This window comes from Mustela putorius, unplaced genomic scaffold (assembly GCF_011764305.1).
Source record: "Mustela putorius furo isolate JIRA1106 unplaced genomic scaffold, ASM1176430v1.1 tig00000151_pilon_pilon_pilon, whole genome shotgun sequence".
In the NCBI taxonomy this organism is placed as follows: Eukaryota; Metazoa; Chordata; class Mammalia; order Carnivora; family Mustelidae; genus Mustela; species Mustela putorius.
The window spans coordinates 11371981-11388039 of record NW_025421296.1 but is presented as its reverse complement, the minus strand read 5'-3'; the positions used below and the strand labels follow the sequence as shown (position 1 = coordinate 11388039).

Sequence of the window (16059 nt, the reverse complement as noted above, 5' to 3'; positions counted from 1 at the left end):
TAAAAGAAAATATTTTGTTAGAGTGAGATTATGTTGACAAAGTTGGTACAGAACTCCTGGTGACCTTTTGTGATGTAAGGAAAATTATATCTTCCATTAGTGTACTTCCTAAGGCAATAAATAAGAAGAATGACCCTATCTTCTTATGATATCAGTCATACAGTAAGAGCAGCAAATGTCATCTGGACATATTTACCTCAAAGGAGGAGGTGAAGCATATTGATATTTCCAAGTGGGTTTTAATTGGGAACATCTCACATTAGCACTAATGAGAGCTGTTTAGTTAAGCCACTGCTCTCTTGCTCAAGGCATATTTCATCCTCAATACTAAAGCTTTGAAACTTTTTTCCCCTCTTACATGAAACTCTGGTAATTATGCTAAATGTTTAACTATAAATATGGCTTTCTATGAGTCCTCCCTGCTGTGTGTATGAATATCTAAAAAAAACTGAGGCTTTTCATTACTATGTACTTCCCTGGTCACCAAAGCCCCTTTCAGAGATAATCTTTCTTTCATCAATACAGAAAAGCCAAAACCCAAGAAGAAAATCTGAGTGAGTCCTTCTACTCCTCATCTGGACCTCAACCTGAATTCCTTTGATACTCAGAAGGTCTAGAAATTGCCATGTTTCTCAGTAGAGTGGCAATCTTTTCCATCTGCCCTTCTGGAAGACCACGCAAAGGCTACATTCAATGTTATGGAAACACTCTCTAGAATAAAATTCTGAAGGAAAATGAGAAGAATTGAAGACAAAAAACTACCTTCGGTTATTAGGATTAAGAATATGATTATTCTAGAAGAACCCAGAATATCAATAACCTTGAAGAGTAGCAACATTTCTCTTGTGAGTCAGGCACACGTGTAAGACACATCTTCTCATTCACCCCTCTTAGCAACTTGTCAGGAGGGATGGTTACCTCTGTCTTTAGATACAAAACTTGGTTCAAAAGCTAAGTGGCTGTAAGAATCAGAGGGAGAAAATGCTTTCCAGTGAGATAATAATAACACAGATGCCAAGGAGACAAGACTGTTTGGCCTTTGCCTTCAGATACAGAAAGAGTAATTTTTCAGGGACACGGCATTAGCCAAGATCCTCTTCCTCAGTGTCAGAGTAGACATGTGGTTATAAGGCAGTGTGAAAGATCTGGATTAGACTAAAAGGGTAGCTCATGACCGTGAACTTCTTTGCTATGTCTACCCACTTGCTTGCTTCCAAGAACCATTCAAAACTAAGCTGTGGTATCTTATGGGCCAAGCTTTCAGTGATTGGAGCACCCAACTGTGTATCTCTGACAGCATTCTGAGCTGAACAGAGCACAGGGGAAGCATTTGTCAGATCAGTAGGGTGAATGTTAAAGGCCATAACAGTGAGGGTCCTTAATGGGCTGGCAACAACAGAGGCCAGTATTGCCATCACATCTGTCCAAGACAGACAGGTGGAATTCAGCACCTCTCAAGTTTCTTCTGTTCCTATTGTGATTCCAAGTGATCTTGTACTTCCACCCCTAGTCAGGAACTCTTTGTCTCCTGGGGTTCAGTTCAGAAATGAGGCCTCACATGTAGCACATCCTCAGGTCTCACCAAAGGGATTGTAATTCTTTACAGAAGACCTCTAATTCTGAAAACCTCTTCTTTTTTAGAAACCCAGCTACAGCCTAAGGGTCCTTAACATAGGAAGTAACTTCAAGGCTCTTGGGGTGGTAGATAAAAAACAAACAAACAAACAAACAAACAAAAGCACCACCATGGAAGAGTAAACTTGAAAGTTTTGCTTCTGTTTCAGGAATACAACTACTTTTCATTGGAACACAAACCCTTCATCATGTCATTCTACACTTCTGTAGAAAAGGAACTTCTGGGTCTGTTTCTCTGTATTTACTTCACAATCTCCTATGCAGTTACTAGATTAAAAAAACATAATGAAGTCCAGTTTCTTTGAATGATTCAGCATCTTTACCCCTTTGTTAAAATTGAATGGTAAATAGTACCAGTTTTCCTTTTTCTTCTGCATTTTTTTAATTTAATTTAATTTTTTTCAGTGTTCCAAAATTGATTCTTTATGCACCACACCCAGTGCTCCATGCAGTATGTGCCCACCTTAATACTCACCACACCCCAACACCCCACCCTCTCCCCTCCAAAACCCTCAGTTTGTTTCTCAGAGTCCACAGTCTCTCATGGTTTTTCTCCCTCTCTGATTTCCCCCAGCACACTTCTCTCCATCTCCCAATGCCCTCCCTGTTATTCCTTATGCTCCACAAATAAGTGATGGTTTTTCTCTAGAACAAGTGATATGACCAGTTAGTAGAGTGCTATTTGGGGTTTTTTGTCAACATGGACAGAATTTCCTGTCCTGAGAAGTAAATCCTTATAGAATCAGATCTCCCTGAAGTCAAACAACTTGCCATATGATCTGTGGAAGCAAAAGGTGGTCAAATGTTGAGTAAAAGCTGAAGAGCTGAAGACTTCTCTTGGGGGCTTGCTTTACATCAGGAAGGCAGGAGTCAACACAACCCACATAGGAGGTAGCAGAGGGGAAAGAAAGACACTGAAATATAAATTTATGTTTTCATCCCTCATTCATCAGGGGCAAATTTTTCTTATCACACCATGAGGAATAAACGGGAAAGTGTTACACATAGTACATGTTTATGCTCATGTTCATTGATTTGTTCTATTTCAACCTCCCCTTCTGGTAGCAGATGAAAAATAAGTTAAAAAATAATATGGCCAAAATGTATTATATTATTAACATATTGATGAGATGGAAGAAATCCAACTGTGATTGCAAATCCTCCTTATTCTTACCATTTTTCAGAACATGAATTTGAGGAAAAAATCCAAGCTAACATTTCCTCATGACTAAGTTATGGGTAAAAGAATCCTGAGGTCTATCATTGCTAATTTAGAGAAAGTAGAAAACCGTCCTGATATTGCATAATATTTGGGACAGCACTAATATTAACTAAATATCATAAACCATTGTGTTCTTCCAACCAGAAATGAAAATCGATATGACATAGGCTATTTATCAATCTCATAGAAGTAACGAACTATAAAGAAATACAATTAGATATTTTCTTTTCCCCAATTCAATTCAATACACACTTTTGAAAGCCTGCATGAACAAAAGTAGTGCTAAATGGGATAGCTTCAATGATGAAAGGGTACACTCCAGCCTGGGAGGGCTTGGGATAGAAGCCAACATGCAAGCAAATAATTGCAGTGCAGTGAGATACCTGCAGGATTAAAGGTAACGACAAAGTCAGGTGTAGGGAAGAATTCTTGGTTGCTGATTCCCAAGGATGGTATTCTGACGTGAGATATATCACTAGGGTTTTGAAACACAAACAATTTCCTTAGTAGAGAAAAGAGGGAAGGCCATTCTAAGAAAAGTTAACATGAATGTGCAAAATACTTTCAGGCGTAGAAAACTACATATGCAAAGGCACTTATTATCATATCAGAAAATAGGGTTATCGCACCCCATCTTTCTGCCTTTGCATGTGGAGCTCACTTGGCCTGAAAATTGTTTTGTTTTGTTTTGTTTTTTACCATTCTTGGTTTTTAGGTGTTTGAACTCTGTATGTGCATTACTGGAAGACTTGGTTTTGTGTTCTAGTAAACAAACTCCGTAATGCCAGATGCTTTTTTTGTTGTATTCCTTAGGAACAAACCTACCACTATCATCAGGTTAACTATGAGCTCCCTGTGCTCCAGAAACAAGTACTGCACCACAAGAGTTCAAGTCCCCATGGACCACAGACCTGGGAGATCCATTTGTAGCTTTTTAGCCTGTGGCTGGAGAACTTAGAGTATACGTAATCTCCTCCTCAGGTGGAAGCTTAGTGCCTTTTTTGATGTCATGGGGGTCCTGGATTTTAAACTTCTGTGATAGTTGCAAGGAAGTTGAGCATTAAAATAATTAATTTGTTCACTCAAAAGGCAAAGGCTGTCATTGCTGTCTTCACAATTATCCAGTTTTGATGCCTTTTTACCACCAATAGCTCTGGCAGTCTTAGTTAATGTCAGCATCTTCTCTTATCCAGAATATTGCAATAGTCTTCCAGCTAATCTCCCTATCTACCCCCTTGCCCTCCTGCCCCCTACATTTCATACAATAACCAATTTTGCTAAAATACAAATTAGATTTCTCACCCTTTTGCTCAAAACTCTACAGCAGCTTCCATCCCCCTTACAGAAAAACACAGCATTGCAAACATTGCATGTGTTCAATACATACTCATTGAATGAATAAAATGACATAAATTCAGTGAGTGCCTATGAATCACAAGAAACTGAGCTTGATATAGGGGCACAAAGACAGTGACATTCTTTTCTCTCCAGAGGTTTTTATTTAGGGATGTGAATTCACAAATGAATGAATACAAAAATAATATTAACTTTTTCTGGTCAAAACCTAAATAAAAATAGTTTGGGTACAAACAATGATATGGCCAGTTCTCCCTGGTTGGTAACAGAAGGTGAAGGATTTGAGTCATAAAATAGTAGAAATTCCAGGATGTTAGGGTAGAAAGAGGCTTTCCACACAAGAGAACCACAGGAACAAATTGAGGTCTGAAATCATAGCCAAAGAACAGCAAGTGCTTCAATATGGCAAGACACAGGACGTAAGATGGAAGGGGGCAGGAGGGTTCAGAGGGTAAAAGTTAGGTTAGAAAGGATACATTCAAAGCCTTAAATGTCTGTATTTCATTGCTTGAGTTTACTGTCTATCTTCCAAGCAATGGGGAGTCACTAAGGTTTTTAAGATGGAGAAATTAGATTCAATTTATATATCCAGAAGCACTGGGAAGGGTCCATTAGAGAATTCAAAGTTGATTAATAGTAAGAACTGACTTTTATTGAATGCCTGTTATTTATTGGGCTCTGTGCTAGGTCCTTTACTTTTACTTCATTTCATTCTCAAATCAGCCTATGCAATTGGTACTGTTCTCATCTCCCTTTAGAAATGGAAAGCTAAGGCAGAGAGAAGTCAAGGCTAAAGTCATACCGTAGTAGTTACAGAACAGAAATAGAAATCCAGAGAATCAGACTTTAGAAAACAGAGGAGAAAATGTATTAAGGAGATAAAGTTCCAGAACATAGTCTATTATCAAATGAAAGGGGTAAAGGAATGAGGGATAGGAGCCTCACATGCTTGCTAGGCTTTTAGCTTGGATTACTCATGTATGGCTGTGTAGATCACTATGTATATGGTGGGACAAATTTAGAAGAAAAGATAATAAGACATTTTAAATTTATTGGTTTTTATATGCCTGTTGGAAATCTGGAAAGCATGTAGGCATACAAGAAAGAAGATGGACATACAGGTTTGGATCTCAGTAGGGCAGAACAAGCAGATTTGGAACAGGGGAGGTGAGGTCATAGGGTAAACAAGATCAAATATCAATAGAAGAGTGCTACTAGTTGAATTGTGTTCCCCTAAAAGATGTTGAATTCCTAACACCCTGTACCTGTGAATATAGTCTTATTTAAAAACATAAGGTCTTTGCGGATGATCAAGTTGGGGCGCCTGGGTGGCTCAGTGGGTTAAGCCGCTGCCTTCGGCTCAGGTCATGATCTCAGGGTCCTGGGATCGAGTCCCGCATTGGGCTCTCTGCTCAGCAGGGAGCCTGCTTCCTTCTCTCTCTCTCTCTCTGCCTGCCTCTCAGTGTACTTGTAATTTCTCTCTGTCAAATAAATAAATAAATAAATAAATAAAATCTAAAAACATAAGGTCTTTGCCGATGATCAAGTTAAGATGAGGTCATTAAGGTGGGTCCTAAATCAATATGTCTGTGTGTTTATGAAAAGAAGAAATTTGGACTCAGACACACAGACATGGAGAACACCATGCACAGATGAAAGCAGAGAGCAGAGTGATGCATCCACAATCAAAGGAATATCACAGAGTGCCAGCAAACTACCAGAAACTAAGGGAAAGTCATGTTACAGAGTCTCCTTCACAGCCTCAGAAGGAACCAAACCTTCCAACAGTTTGATCATGGATTTCTAGCCTCCAGAACTGGGAGACAATACATTTCTGATATGTAGGCTACCAGTTTGTCATACTTTGTTCTAGCAAAGTAATACAAACCGGGAGAGCATGGAAAGAGGGAGTGATTATTGATAGTGACTGAACAGATACTGTCAGTTCAAAAATGAGTTTCCAGTCAAAGAAGCAGAAAAGATATTCCAAGAAAAAAAGGTGCTTATGAAAATGTATGGAAGTCTAAGAAAGGATGTGCCAGCAGTTTGCTCTGGGGTGATCACAAGCTGCAGCAGTGGAGTGGTGAGAACACAGTGATCTGTTCATAAAAGTTCCTGTAAACAGCACTCTAAAAATTTCATCTTATAATTGACAGAGCGCAATCTGAGACCCAAGGGAATGATTAATCTGTTTTTGTTTTGTTTTGTTCTAAAATGCTCCTGTTCTGTAAATACAGTGGCAGTGGCAGCATAGTTTTTGAACCTACCAAAATGATCCCATTAAAATAGAACAAAATTGAAGGATCATGAACAATACCTGCAAATAAAACTCAGTGCTGAGATATCCCCTAATTACCAAGGAACAAATGAGGGACAGCTCTTAAGAGCCTTGTGATGTCTGTCGGCAACTATGCAGGAAGTGGCAGAGGGAAGGACTTGAGAATAGAAAAAAACTACAAATTCCCAACAGCCAATCACTGGAAAGTGCAGTGTGCCCTCTAGAAGAAGGACCTAGAAATGTGTTCTCAATGATCCAATGCAAGTGTGAGTCCACAGGGACTGTAATGAAATAACATCTGAAGCTTTTGGAGCAGTCTCATTACACACAGACTGAAGACCCTTCCAAAACAAGGCTCCACATTGAAGAGAATCTGCTGGGAATAGACTCCAACTTGAGCAGGACAAGGACAGCCATGAGAAATAAAGGAGAAGGTCCAACTTCAAAGAAAGGGGCAGGAGAACAGAGGCAGCTGATGTCAGAAAATTGACAAGTGATATTCTTTTTTGTCACTCATGAGAATAAAAGAGGAATGACCTCTGGAGCTATGACAAGAGCTACACCATCCTGGCCCCCTTACACCTCCTAAAACTATATAAAAACTAAACTAACTCATTTTTAAACTCAGCAATGAGAAAAAAATCAAAACTATTATAAGGAAAAGAGAATAGAAAAAATAATGATGAGGGCACCTGGATGGCTCAGCTTGTTGGACAACTGCCTTCAGCTCTGGTCATGATCCTGGAGTCCCGGGATCGAGTCCCAGATAGGGCTCCCTGTTTGGCAGGGAGTCTGCTTCTCCTGCTGACCTCTCTCCTCTCATGCTCTCTCTCTCTCTCTCTCAAATAAAATAAAATCTTAAAAAAAAAAAAATGACGATGTTCTTACAGATAATGAAACCATACCAAGAAAATACATAGAAAACAGATAAAAACCATAAACAAATTTTTCAAAATGAGTTGAAAGAAATTAGGAGAATTAAAAAGTTATGAAAGAATAGTATAAATTAGAATTAGAAAAAATTTAAAAGAAATGTATAGAAAAAAGTAAGATTTGACAAGAAAGATGATATAACCCAATATAGAATTCTAATTTTTTTAAAAGAAGCTCAGAAATGACAACTCTACTAGTAGGACTGTGATGACCCTCAAATACCATAGCTTGAAGATAAATAGAAAGTAGAAAGGAAGGGAACAAATTACATCAGTAAGCTATTTAAGATCAAAAGCATTCAGGGAAATTGATTAATACAGAAGATAAAGAAGGTGCAACTTAAAAGAATAGGAGTCCTCAAAGAAGAATACCAAAGTAATGGAACAACAACAACAACAATACTCAATACTATAAATAAAGAAGGCTTGAAACAACATATTGAAACTTGAAACTACATAATAAAGGGAAACTTGATGCAGAACAGCCCATATCAAGATATATCCTAAGAAAACCATAGGTCTTCAAAAAGAACCAAATATTCCTGAGACATCTAAACAAAAATTCAAGTTCTTTACAAGAGAAAGAATATTAGATTTTTATCAAACTTCCATGACAAAACTTCATGCTAGTAAGCAATGAAATAATAGATTTAATAGACTAAAATAAATAAATTGCAGATCTTCAATTTTATATGGAATATGCATGGATTTACAGCCATCCAACCTGACTCTCCAATGCAAAGATTTCCCCAGATATTCTGCTTTTTTCATCCTCTCATCTTGGTATCACAAAACCTTTACATCTGGTAGGTGAAGTTCTAGAAATGGGCACCAATTTTCATAAAAAATTGTGCGACTTCAGGGTCCTCTTAGTAGATGAAAACTTATCCCCATGCAAGTCAAGATTGGTAACCGCATGCTGTTATAAATATGCAAGAATTCTAAGAATATTGTTCCAATGCACCTTTTCTTAGTGGATCTACTAGAGAATAAGCTTCAGACCACCAAACATACTGCAGAGTCATTGACATAACAGCCAACAACAACAACAACAACAAAAGTGATATGAGTAGCTTTATTTCAAAGCAACCTTGAAAAAGAAACAGAAAGCTGAAAGCAACACAATTCTGGACTTCATGTTATATTACAAAGCTTTAGTAATCAAGACAGTATGATACTGTCATAAAAAGAGACACATAGATCAATGGAACACAATAAAAGAAAACCCACAGATAAACGCACAACTATATGGTCAAAACAGGGAAGACTATCCAATGGGAAAAAGACAGTTTCTTCAATAAATGGTGTTGGGAAAACTGGACAGCAACATTCAAAAGAATGAAACTGGACCATTTTCTTACACCATACACAAAAATAAATTCAAAGTGGATTAAAGTCTAAGTACGAGGGATGAAACAATAAAAATCCTAGAGGAGAACACAGGCAGTAATGTCTCTGACATCAACCATATCAACTTCTTTCTAGATATGTCTCCTGAGGCAAGGGAAACAAAAGCAAAAACAAACTATGGTGACTTCATCAAGATAAAAAGCTTTCACACAGTGAAGGAAACCATCAACAAAACTAAAAGGCAACCTATGGAATGGGAGAAGATATTTGCAAATGATATATCTGATTAAGGGTTAGTATCCAAAATATATAAAGAACTTAAAAAAGTCAGCACCCAAAAACCAAATAATCCAATTAAAAAATGGGTAGAGGGCATGAATAAACATTTTTCCAAAGAAGACAAAGAGATGCCCAAGAGACACATGAAACAATGCTCAACATCACTCATCATCAGGGAAATGAAAATCTAAACTATAAACTCACAGAAAATGGCTAAAATCTGCAAGAATCAACAGGTGTTGGCAAGGATGCAGAGAATGGGAAACTTCTTCCACTATTGTTGGGAATGCAAAACTGGTGCATTCCAGAGTGGTGCCGCCACTCTGGAAAACAGAATAGAGCTTCCGCCACTCTGGAAAACAGAATAGAGCTTCCGCCACTCTGGAAAACAGAATAGAGCTTCCGCCACTCTGGAAAACAGAATAGAGCTTCCCCAAAAAGTTAGAATAGAACTATCCTATGATCCAGCAATTGCACTACTAGGTATTTACCCAAGAATGCAAAACTACTAATTCAAAGGCATACATGTACATATTTATAGCACCATTATCTACACCAAAGTGTCCATCGACTGATGAATGGATAAAGGAGATGTGATAAGTGTGTATATATATATATATATATATATATATATATATATATCATTTGCACACACACACACACGAATATTACTCAGCCATAAAAAAGAATGAAATCTTGCCATTTGCAAAAATGCGGATGGAGCTAGAAAGTATTACATTAAGAAAAAAAGGTCAATCATGGAAAGAGAGAAACCACATGATTTCACTCATATGTGGAATTTAAGAAACAGAGCAAAGGAAAAAAAGAGAGGAACAAACCAAGAAACAGACTCTCAACTATAGAAAACAAACTCATGGTTACCATGGGGCAGGTGGGTGGGGAGATGGGCTAAATAGGTGATGGGGATTAAGGAGTGCCCTTGTTGTGATGAGCACTGGGTATTGTATGGAATTGTTGAATCACTGTGTTGTACACCTGAAACTAATATTATACTGTAGGTTTACTAACTGAAATTTACACAAAAACTTTGAAAAATTTTTAAAGGGTGGTAGACTCAGAATATCACCATTTCACAACCACTAATTAATGAATGGATCTAGGAAATGATCATTAGTGGATGATGACATCATATAGGAGAATATTAGGATCTCCTCAAGAAAGTACTCAACATCACCTAATAAAAAATGATCTAATTTGAATCGGGGGCAGCCTGGGTGGCTCAGTTGCTAAGCATCTGCCTTTGGCTCAGGTCATGATTCCAAGGTCCTGGGATCGACCCCTATATCAGCTCTCTGCTCATGGGGAAGCCTGTTTCTCCCTCTTCCACTCCCTCTGCTTCTGTTCCCTCTCTCTGTGTGTCTCTTGCTGTCAAATAAATAAATTAAATAAAAGAAAAAAACTTGAATCTGACCAACACTAACTGAAGAAAACAGAAAGGACGAATGTAACCATACCACATGTATGCAATCATCAAAACCAAGACAGTGAGAAATAGGTGGGAAATGGGAAAAAAAAATGAAAGAGGAATAATGGTGTGTAAAAGAGACTTAAGATACATATCAAATAATCATCACATATAGGTCTTGTTTGGAAAGTATTTCAAATAAACTCTAAAGAAAATAAGATAATCAGGAAAATATGAAAACTGGGTATTTTTTATAATATTAAATTATACTTATTTGTAATGTTATAATGGTATTGCATTTATGTTTGTCAATTATTTTAAATAAAATACTTTCAGATGGAATAACATGATGCTTAGGATTTGCTTCAAGATTATCTGGTGGGGGGGCACCTGGGTGGCTTAGGGGGTTAGGCCTCTGCCTTCAGCTTGGGTCATGATCTCAGGGTCCTGGGCTCAGACCCTGCATCAGGGTCTCTGCTCAGCAGGGAGCCTGCTTACATCTCTCTCTCTGCCTGCTGCACTGCCTACTTGTGATCTCTCTGTCAAATAAATAAAATAAAATCTTTAAAAACAAAGATTATCTGGTGGCAGTGAGTAAGTGAAGGTATAAATAAAAAATAATGTATGTATTGTGCATACATGTATCAATAATTAATTTGGTTGATGCATATAGTGAACTCAATACACTATTTTTTCTCTTTTTGTATATGTTTGAAATTTTTAATAATAAAACAGTTTTTAGAAGACATCAAGAGTGTTTAAAAGCACATGCACTCTAATACTTTAGACTTGCATTGTGCCCTAAGAGAAATCCATCTCCTGAGTACCACTGAGCACATAAAGAAACTGAACAGAAAGGGCGTGTGTAGATTGTTGAAGTGGCAAATCCCTTCTATACCTGAGTTTCTTTTTTTTTTTTTTAAGTTTTTATTTATTTATTTGACAGAGAGAGAGAGTGATCACAAGTAGGCAGAGAGGCAGGTAGAGAGAGGATGAAGCAGGCTCCCTGCCGAGCAGAGAGCCCGATGTGGGACTCGATCCCAGGACCCTGAGATCATGAGCTGAGCTGAAGGCAGAGGCTTAACCCACTGAGTCACCCAGGTGCGCCAATACCTGAGTTTCTGACACATTTCACCTCACTCTTGATATTTCAGGTCAGTGGATTGCCTTAAACGAAGCTGAAGATTGCAAGGACTTCTCAAAGCGCACATTTGAGAAAAAGGGTACTTGCTAAGCCGTTCTCTTTGGGTCTTACATGCATAAGCCGCTAAAGCAACTGTTTCTTGGGTGCTTGTGTATAGTGGCTTGCAGAAAAGAAAAGCGGCCTTGGTGTTTGAATTATAAATGATCACTCATTTCTTTCTTCTCCTCCATGTTTTCTTTCTAGATATTTCCACACCATCTACTTAGGCATTCGAAGTCGACAGAGTGGGGAGAATGACCGGTGGAGGTTTTACTGGAAAATGGTGTATGAGTATGCAGATGTGAGTATGCTGCACTTGCTAGCCACCTTTCTGGAAAGTGCGCCACAGCTGGTCCTGCAGCTCTGCATTATCGTACAGACTCATAGCTTACAGGCCCTCCAAGGTAAGGGCTTGCAATTTGGTTTCTGACTCTGGGGAGACTGGCTGTTTGTGTCGCAATCCAAAAACTGTGCTAATGCCCTTTATTGACCGAGACCATGGTGGTCCCTATTCTGTGTCTGCTCTTTGACATGAGAATTTGTGAATGATGAATATTTTCTTCTTCACGATTACTTGTGAAAGCTAATTTGCAGAGACAATTTTTTTTATTTTATTTTATTTTATTTTATTTTATTTTATTTTATTTTATTTTTTGCTTTCAAGCTGCTATCTGAGTAGGAAAAATATTTCGATGATTTTACGTTTGGTCAGAATGAAAATAGAGGCAACCGGGTTTTTCTGGCTTGTGTGATAGAGTACTTTCAAAAACCTTGAAAAAAAAAATCCTAGTTCTCTCTCTTTCTAATAATATTCGTACACATATTTGAATATGAGGGTAATCTCTATCATTTCCTTCTGACATTAAGAAACAGAGAGATATTAAAAGGAAATGGTAGATTACTACAATATTGGTTTTAAAATCATAGAAGAAAAAATGTCAATATTTAATAATACATTGTTTATGTACTACTAAGTTTTACATAACGAATATTTTCAGATTAATATTTTTGTGTTTCGCTGTCTTGTTTGATAACCTCATCAGTTAGACTGTCGCTTATCTGCCCAGATGTTTCCTTAGGCTCTGCTATTCAAATCTTTTCTAGCAGCAAGAAGATCAGACAGACCAGTGGGTGCAGAGGTGCATGAATGGGTGGATGGATAGCCATGTTCTAAATAAGCAGTTTCCTGGCAATTTGTCTATCCTATAACTAAATAGATTTTGTGAATCAGTTAACATATTATAACATGCTCATTTTGTTTGATCTCATTTAGAGCCTTGGCTGTGTCTTTCCCTATGTGCATGCATGTCGGTGTCCCATTCTGGGCCATGCTCTAACTTGAGATTTGATCTAGTTGGTCCAGGAATCTCTACAGTGTCCTTATAACATTTTATAGCAAATAGCACATTAGTTTAGACTGAGCACATTAATTAGAGAGGGGGGGGCATATTAGAGGAAAAGAAAAATGGAGCGTGTACTGGGAGCCAGGAACCCGTTTCTTTGTGAATGTCTGGCCAATCCTGGTTCTGCACTAGAATAGCTTTGGTCCAAGGAGTTTGAGAAAAGGGTCAAAGAGATCCATAGTGTGTGATTCACAAATGCTAGAAAGCAAAATGGAAGAAAGAGAAAGTGGTGTGTTAGCACAGAAACAGATGAGTAAAGCCTGGAGAAAACAAGATGTATAAATTAGCTGCAGACGACTGTCTTTAGTGGTGAAAGACCACAGGCTACAGAGGGAGGATCTGGCGTTGGTCACTCACTTCCTTGCTGTGAGACCTTGTGCAGGTCATTTAATGTCTCTGGGCCCCCACTTCTCAAATGTAAAGGTCACCATGGAAACTAGATGATCTCCAAGCTCCTTGGAGCTCTGTTCCATCTTTGCATCAGTGAATGCCCAGTAACCAGCATTACAGGGCCAGAGATATGTATTAGGAAATGGTCTGTAAATGAGGACACAAATTTGGAGGCAGCATCAAACTAAATCTCTATCAAAGAATCTGGTACTTATCTCCAGAACAACTTGGCCGCCTCTTAGCATAATTATGCAAGAGGAGGGGAACTTGGGTGCCTCAGTTGGTTAAGCGTCTGCTTATAGCTCAGGTCATGATCTCAGGGTCTTGAGATCAAGGCCTTCTCTGTTCAATGGGGAGTCGGCCTCTCCCTCTCCCCCTGATCCTTCTCCCCACTTGTGCTCTTTCTCTTTGTCTCAAATATATAAATAAAATCTTAAAAATAATAATAGTAATTACACAAAAGGAAAACCCAGGCACAAATGTGGAGAGTTGCAAGCTGCCTTCTTGTGACCCAAGATTACTCAGGGTACCTCCTGGTTTTCTAAAAGATTTAGAAAATCATAAGGAAGTTTTTATTCTAAAGATGGTGGACATAGAGCAAGAAAGGCGAGAGAGGGCCTAAGAAAATGAGATCACTTCGGTTGGAGAGTTTTATATAGCTTTATAGAAAAAGAAATAGAAATCAATCCTTACTTTTTCTCAGATTATTCATTCTAAGTCTAGGAATCAAAATTTCTATTTCACAGAGTTGTGGCTCTTCACTGACACCTGGTGTCCCCAGCTTATGTGTTGGGCTCACATTTGCATGAGGCTTCCTATGGGAGCCAGACCTCCTCCCTGTCCTTGGCCAAGGCAAGCCATGCTGTCAAAATTAGAAAGCTGTAGGGAAATGTGTTCTGTATCACTCCCAAGGTGGTCAAAAGACAGGCTGACTCAAAGTTCACTAGGACCAATGCAAGTCACTGAGTGCAGGATGAGGAATTAGTCTTCTGGGTGGGTCTTGGTGTTGCCATTTTTTAACAAGGGAAGTGGGCAGAAAGTTATGTCAAAAGACCAAGCAGTGGAAAATACATGACAACAAAAAACAACCACAAAACCTCCAACAAATGCAGATGAGCCCAGGAAACACTAAATCAGTTTGCATTTTGTGGAGAAACCTCTCTTCAGAGTGAGCTTCCAAATTCAACCTTCCACTGACAGGTGATCCCACTTAAAATGAACAAGCTTATAAATTAAATGTTGTGAATAAATTACAGGAACAGAGATGTTCCCTTCTAGGAGAAGAAAAATAAAAGTGATAGAAGTTAGTCTGACATATATTTTCATATACATTTATGGTAAAGATTCTTGGGATTGGGGCGCCTGCGTGGCTCAGTGGTTTAAAGCCTCTGCCTTCAGCTCAGATCATGATCCCGGGGTCCTGAGATCGAGCCCCACATCAGGCTCCCTTCTCAGCGGGGAGCCTGCTCCCCCCTCTCTCTCTGCCTGCCTCTCTGCCTACTTGTGATTTCTGTCAAATAAATATATAAAATCTTTAAAAAAAAAGATTCTTGGGATTTATATATTAAAAAAAAAACTTTCTCCAATAGATGCAAATAATCAATGGCATGAACCCTCTGAAGTATTTGCAAATAGCTCTGAATTAAAATCTGTAAAATATTCCTATTTAGCAGGTAAAGAGTGGTCCTAAGTCTGCCTGTAATTCTTGTATATGCCTCTCTAGAATTATTGGTTTTTAAGATTGAAACAATAATGCCTTTTTCTCCCAATTTCAACCATCTATTACTCTCTGAAGGACACTCTTTTAAAAACCAATAAGAAAATCAAAAAGATGTGACATTTTAAAATAGATGTTTAAAAATTGCATTTTCCTTATAAAGTTGGCATCACCTTAAAACTCTGTTAGCTACGAAAATCCTTTCTCAGCATTCCTTACTTATTGAATAATTAAGTCAGAGGTGCCTCATCGGATGAGGCTGACAGGCTCCATGGTGAACCATGCAAGTAAAGTGTCATGGTTTCTCAGCTGGCACTATCCCAGGAAGGACAATTTGGCTCCTGCCCTGAGACCAGAAATCAGAATAAGGCAGAAACTTGAAGAAGAACATCCAGTCTTTTCACTCCATGTTATTACCTTAGACACAACGGCTGCCCTTCATTGGATCTGGAGTTTTCCTGTGAAAATCTGTCTCTGAAGTTAAGAAACACTCAAGAGGGTCCAATTGTACATGCTTAGCTAAGGTGACAGATAGTGCAGAAGTTACCAGTATACACTTCATTATGATTTTGCAATCCAATTCTACATCCCTGCCAGAAGAAGAAGAGACATACAGAAAGAGAGAGGAAGAGGGAGAGAGAAATGCAGGAAGGAAGGAAAGAAAGAGGGATGGAGAGAGAGAGAGGGAGGGAGAAAGACTGGTTGGTAAACCAAGATGGGCAATGGTGCACCTGTTCATCTTAATTTGAGGACCATGTTTTTGGTGTTAAAGATGCTCAGATGTAGGAGCACCTGGGTGGCTCAGTGGGTTAAGCCTCTGCCTTCTGCTTGGGTGGAGATCCCAGGATCCTGGGATGGAGCACCACATCACATCAGGCTCTCTGCTCA

The 16059-nt window shown here is 38.6% G+C and overlaps 1 protein-coding gene across 2 annotated transcripts in view; it reads left to right on the top strand.

Moving 5' to 3' along the window:
- XKR4 (XK related 4) overlaps positions 1-16059 on the top strand; it is a 423643-nt gene that overhangs the window by 242253 nt on the left and 165331 nt on the right. For both annotated transcript variants that reach the window (XM_045075784.1, XM_045075783.1), the window contains exon 2: positions 11866-12065. In XM_045075784.1, the coding sequence (XP_044931719.1) occupies positions 11866-12065 (200 nt within the window). The remainder of the gene's footprint in view (positions 1-11865; positions 12066-16059) is intronic.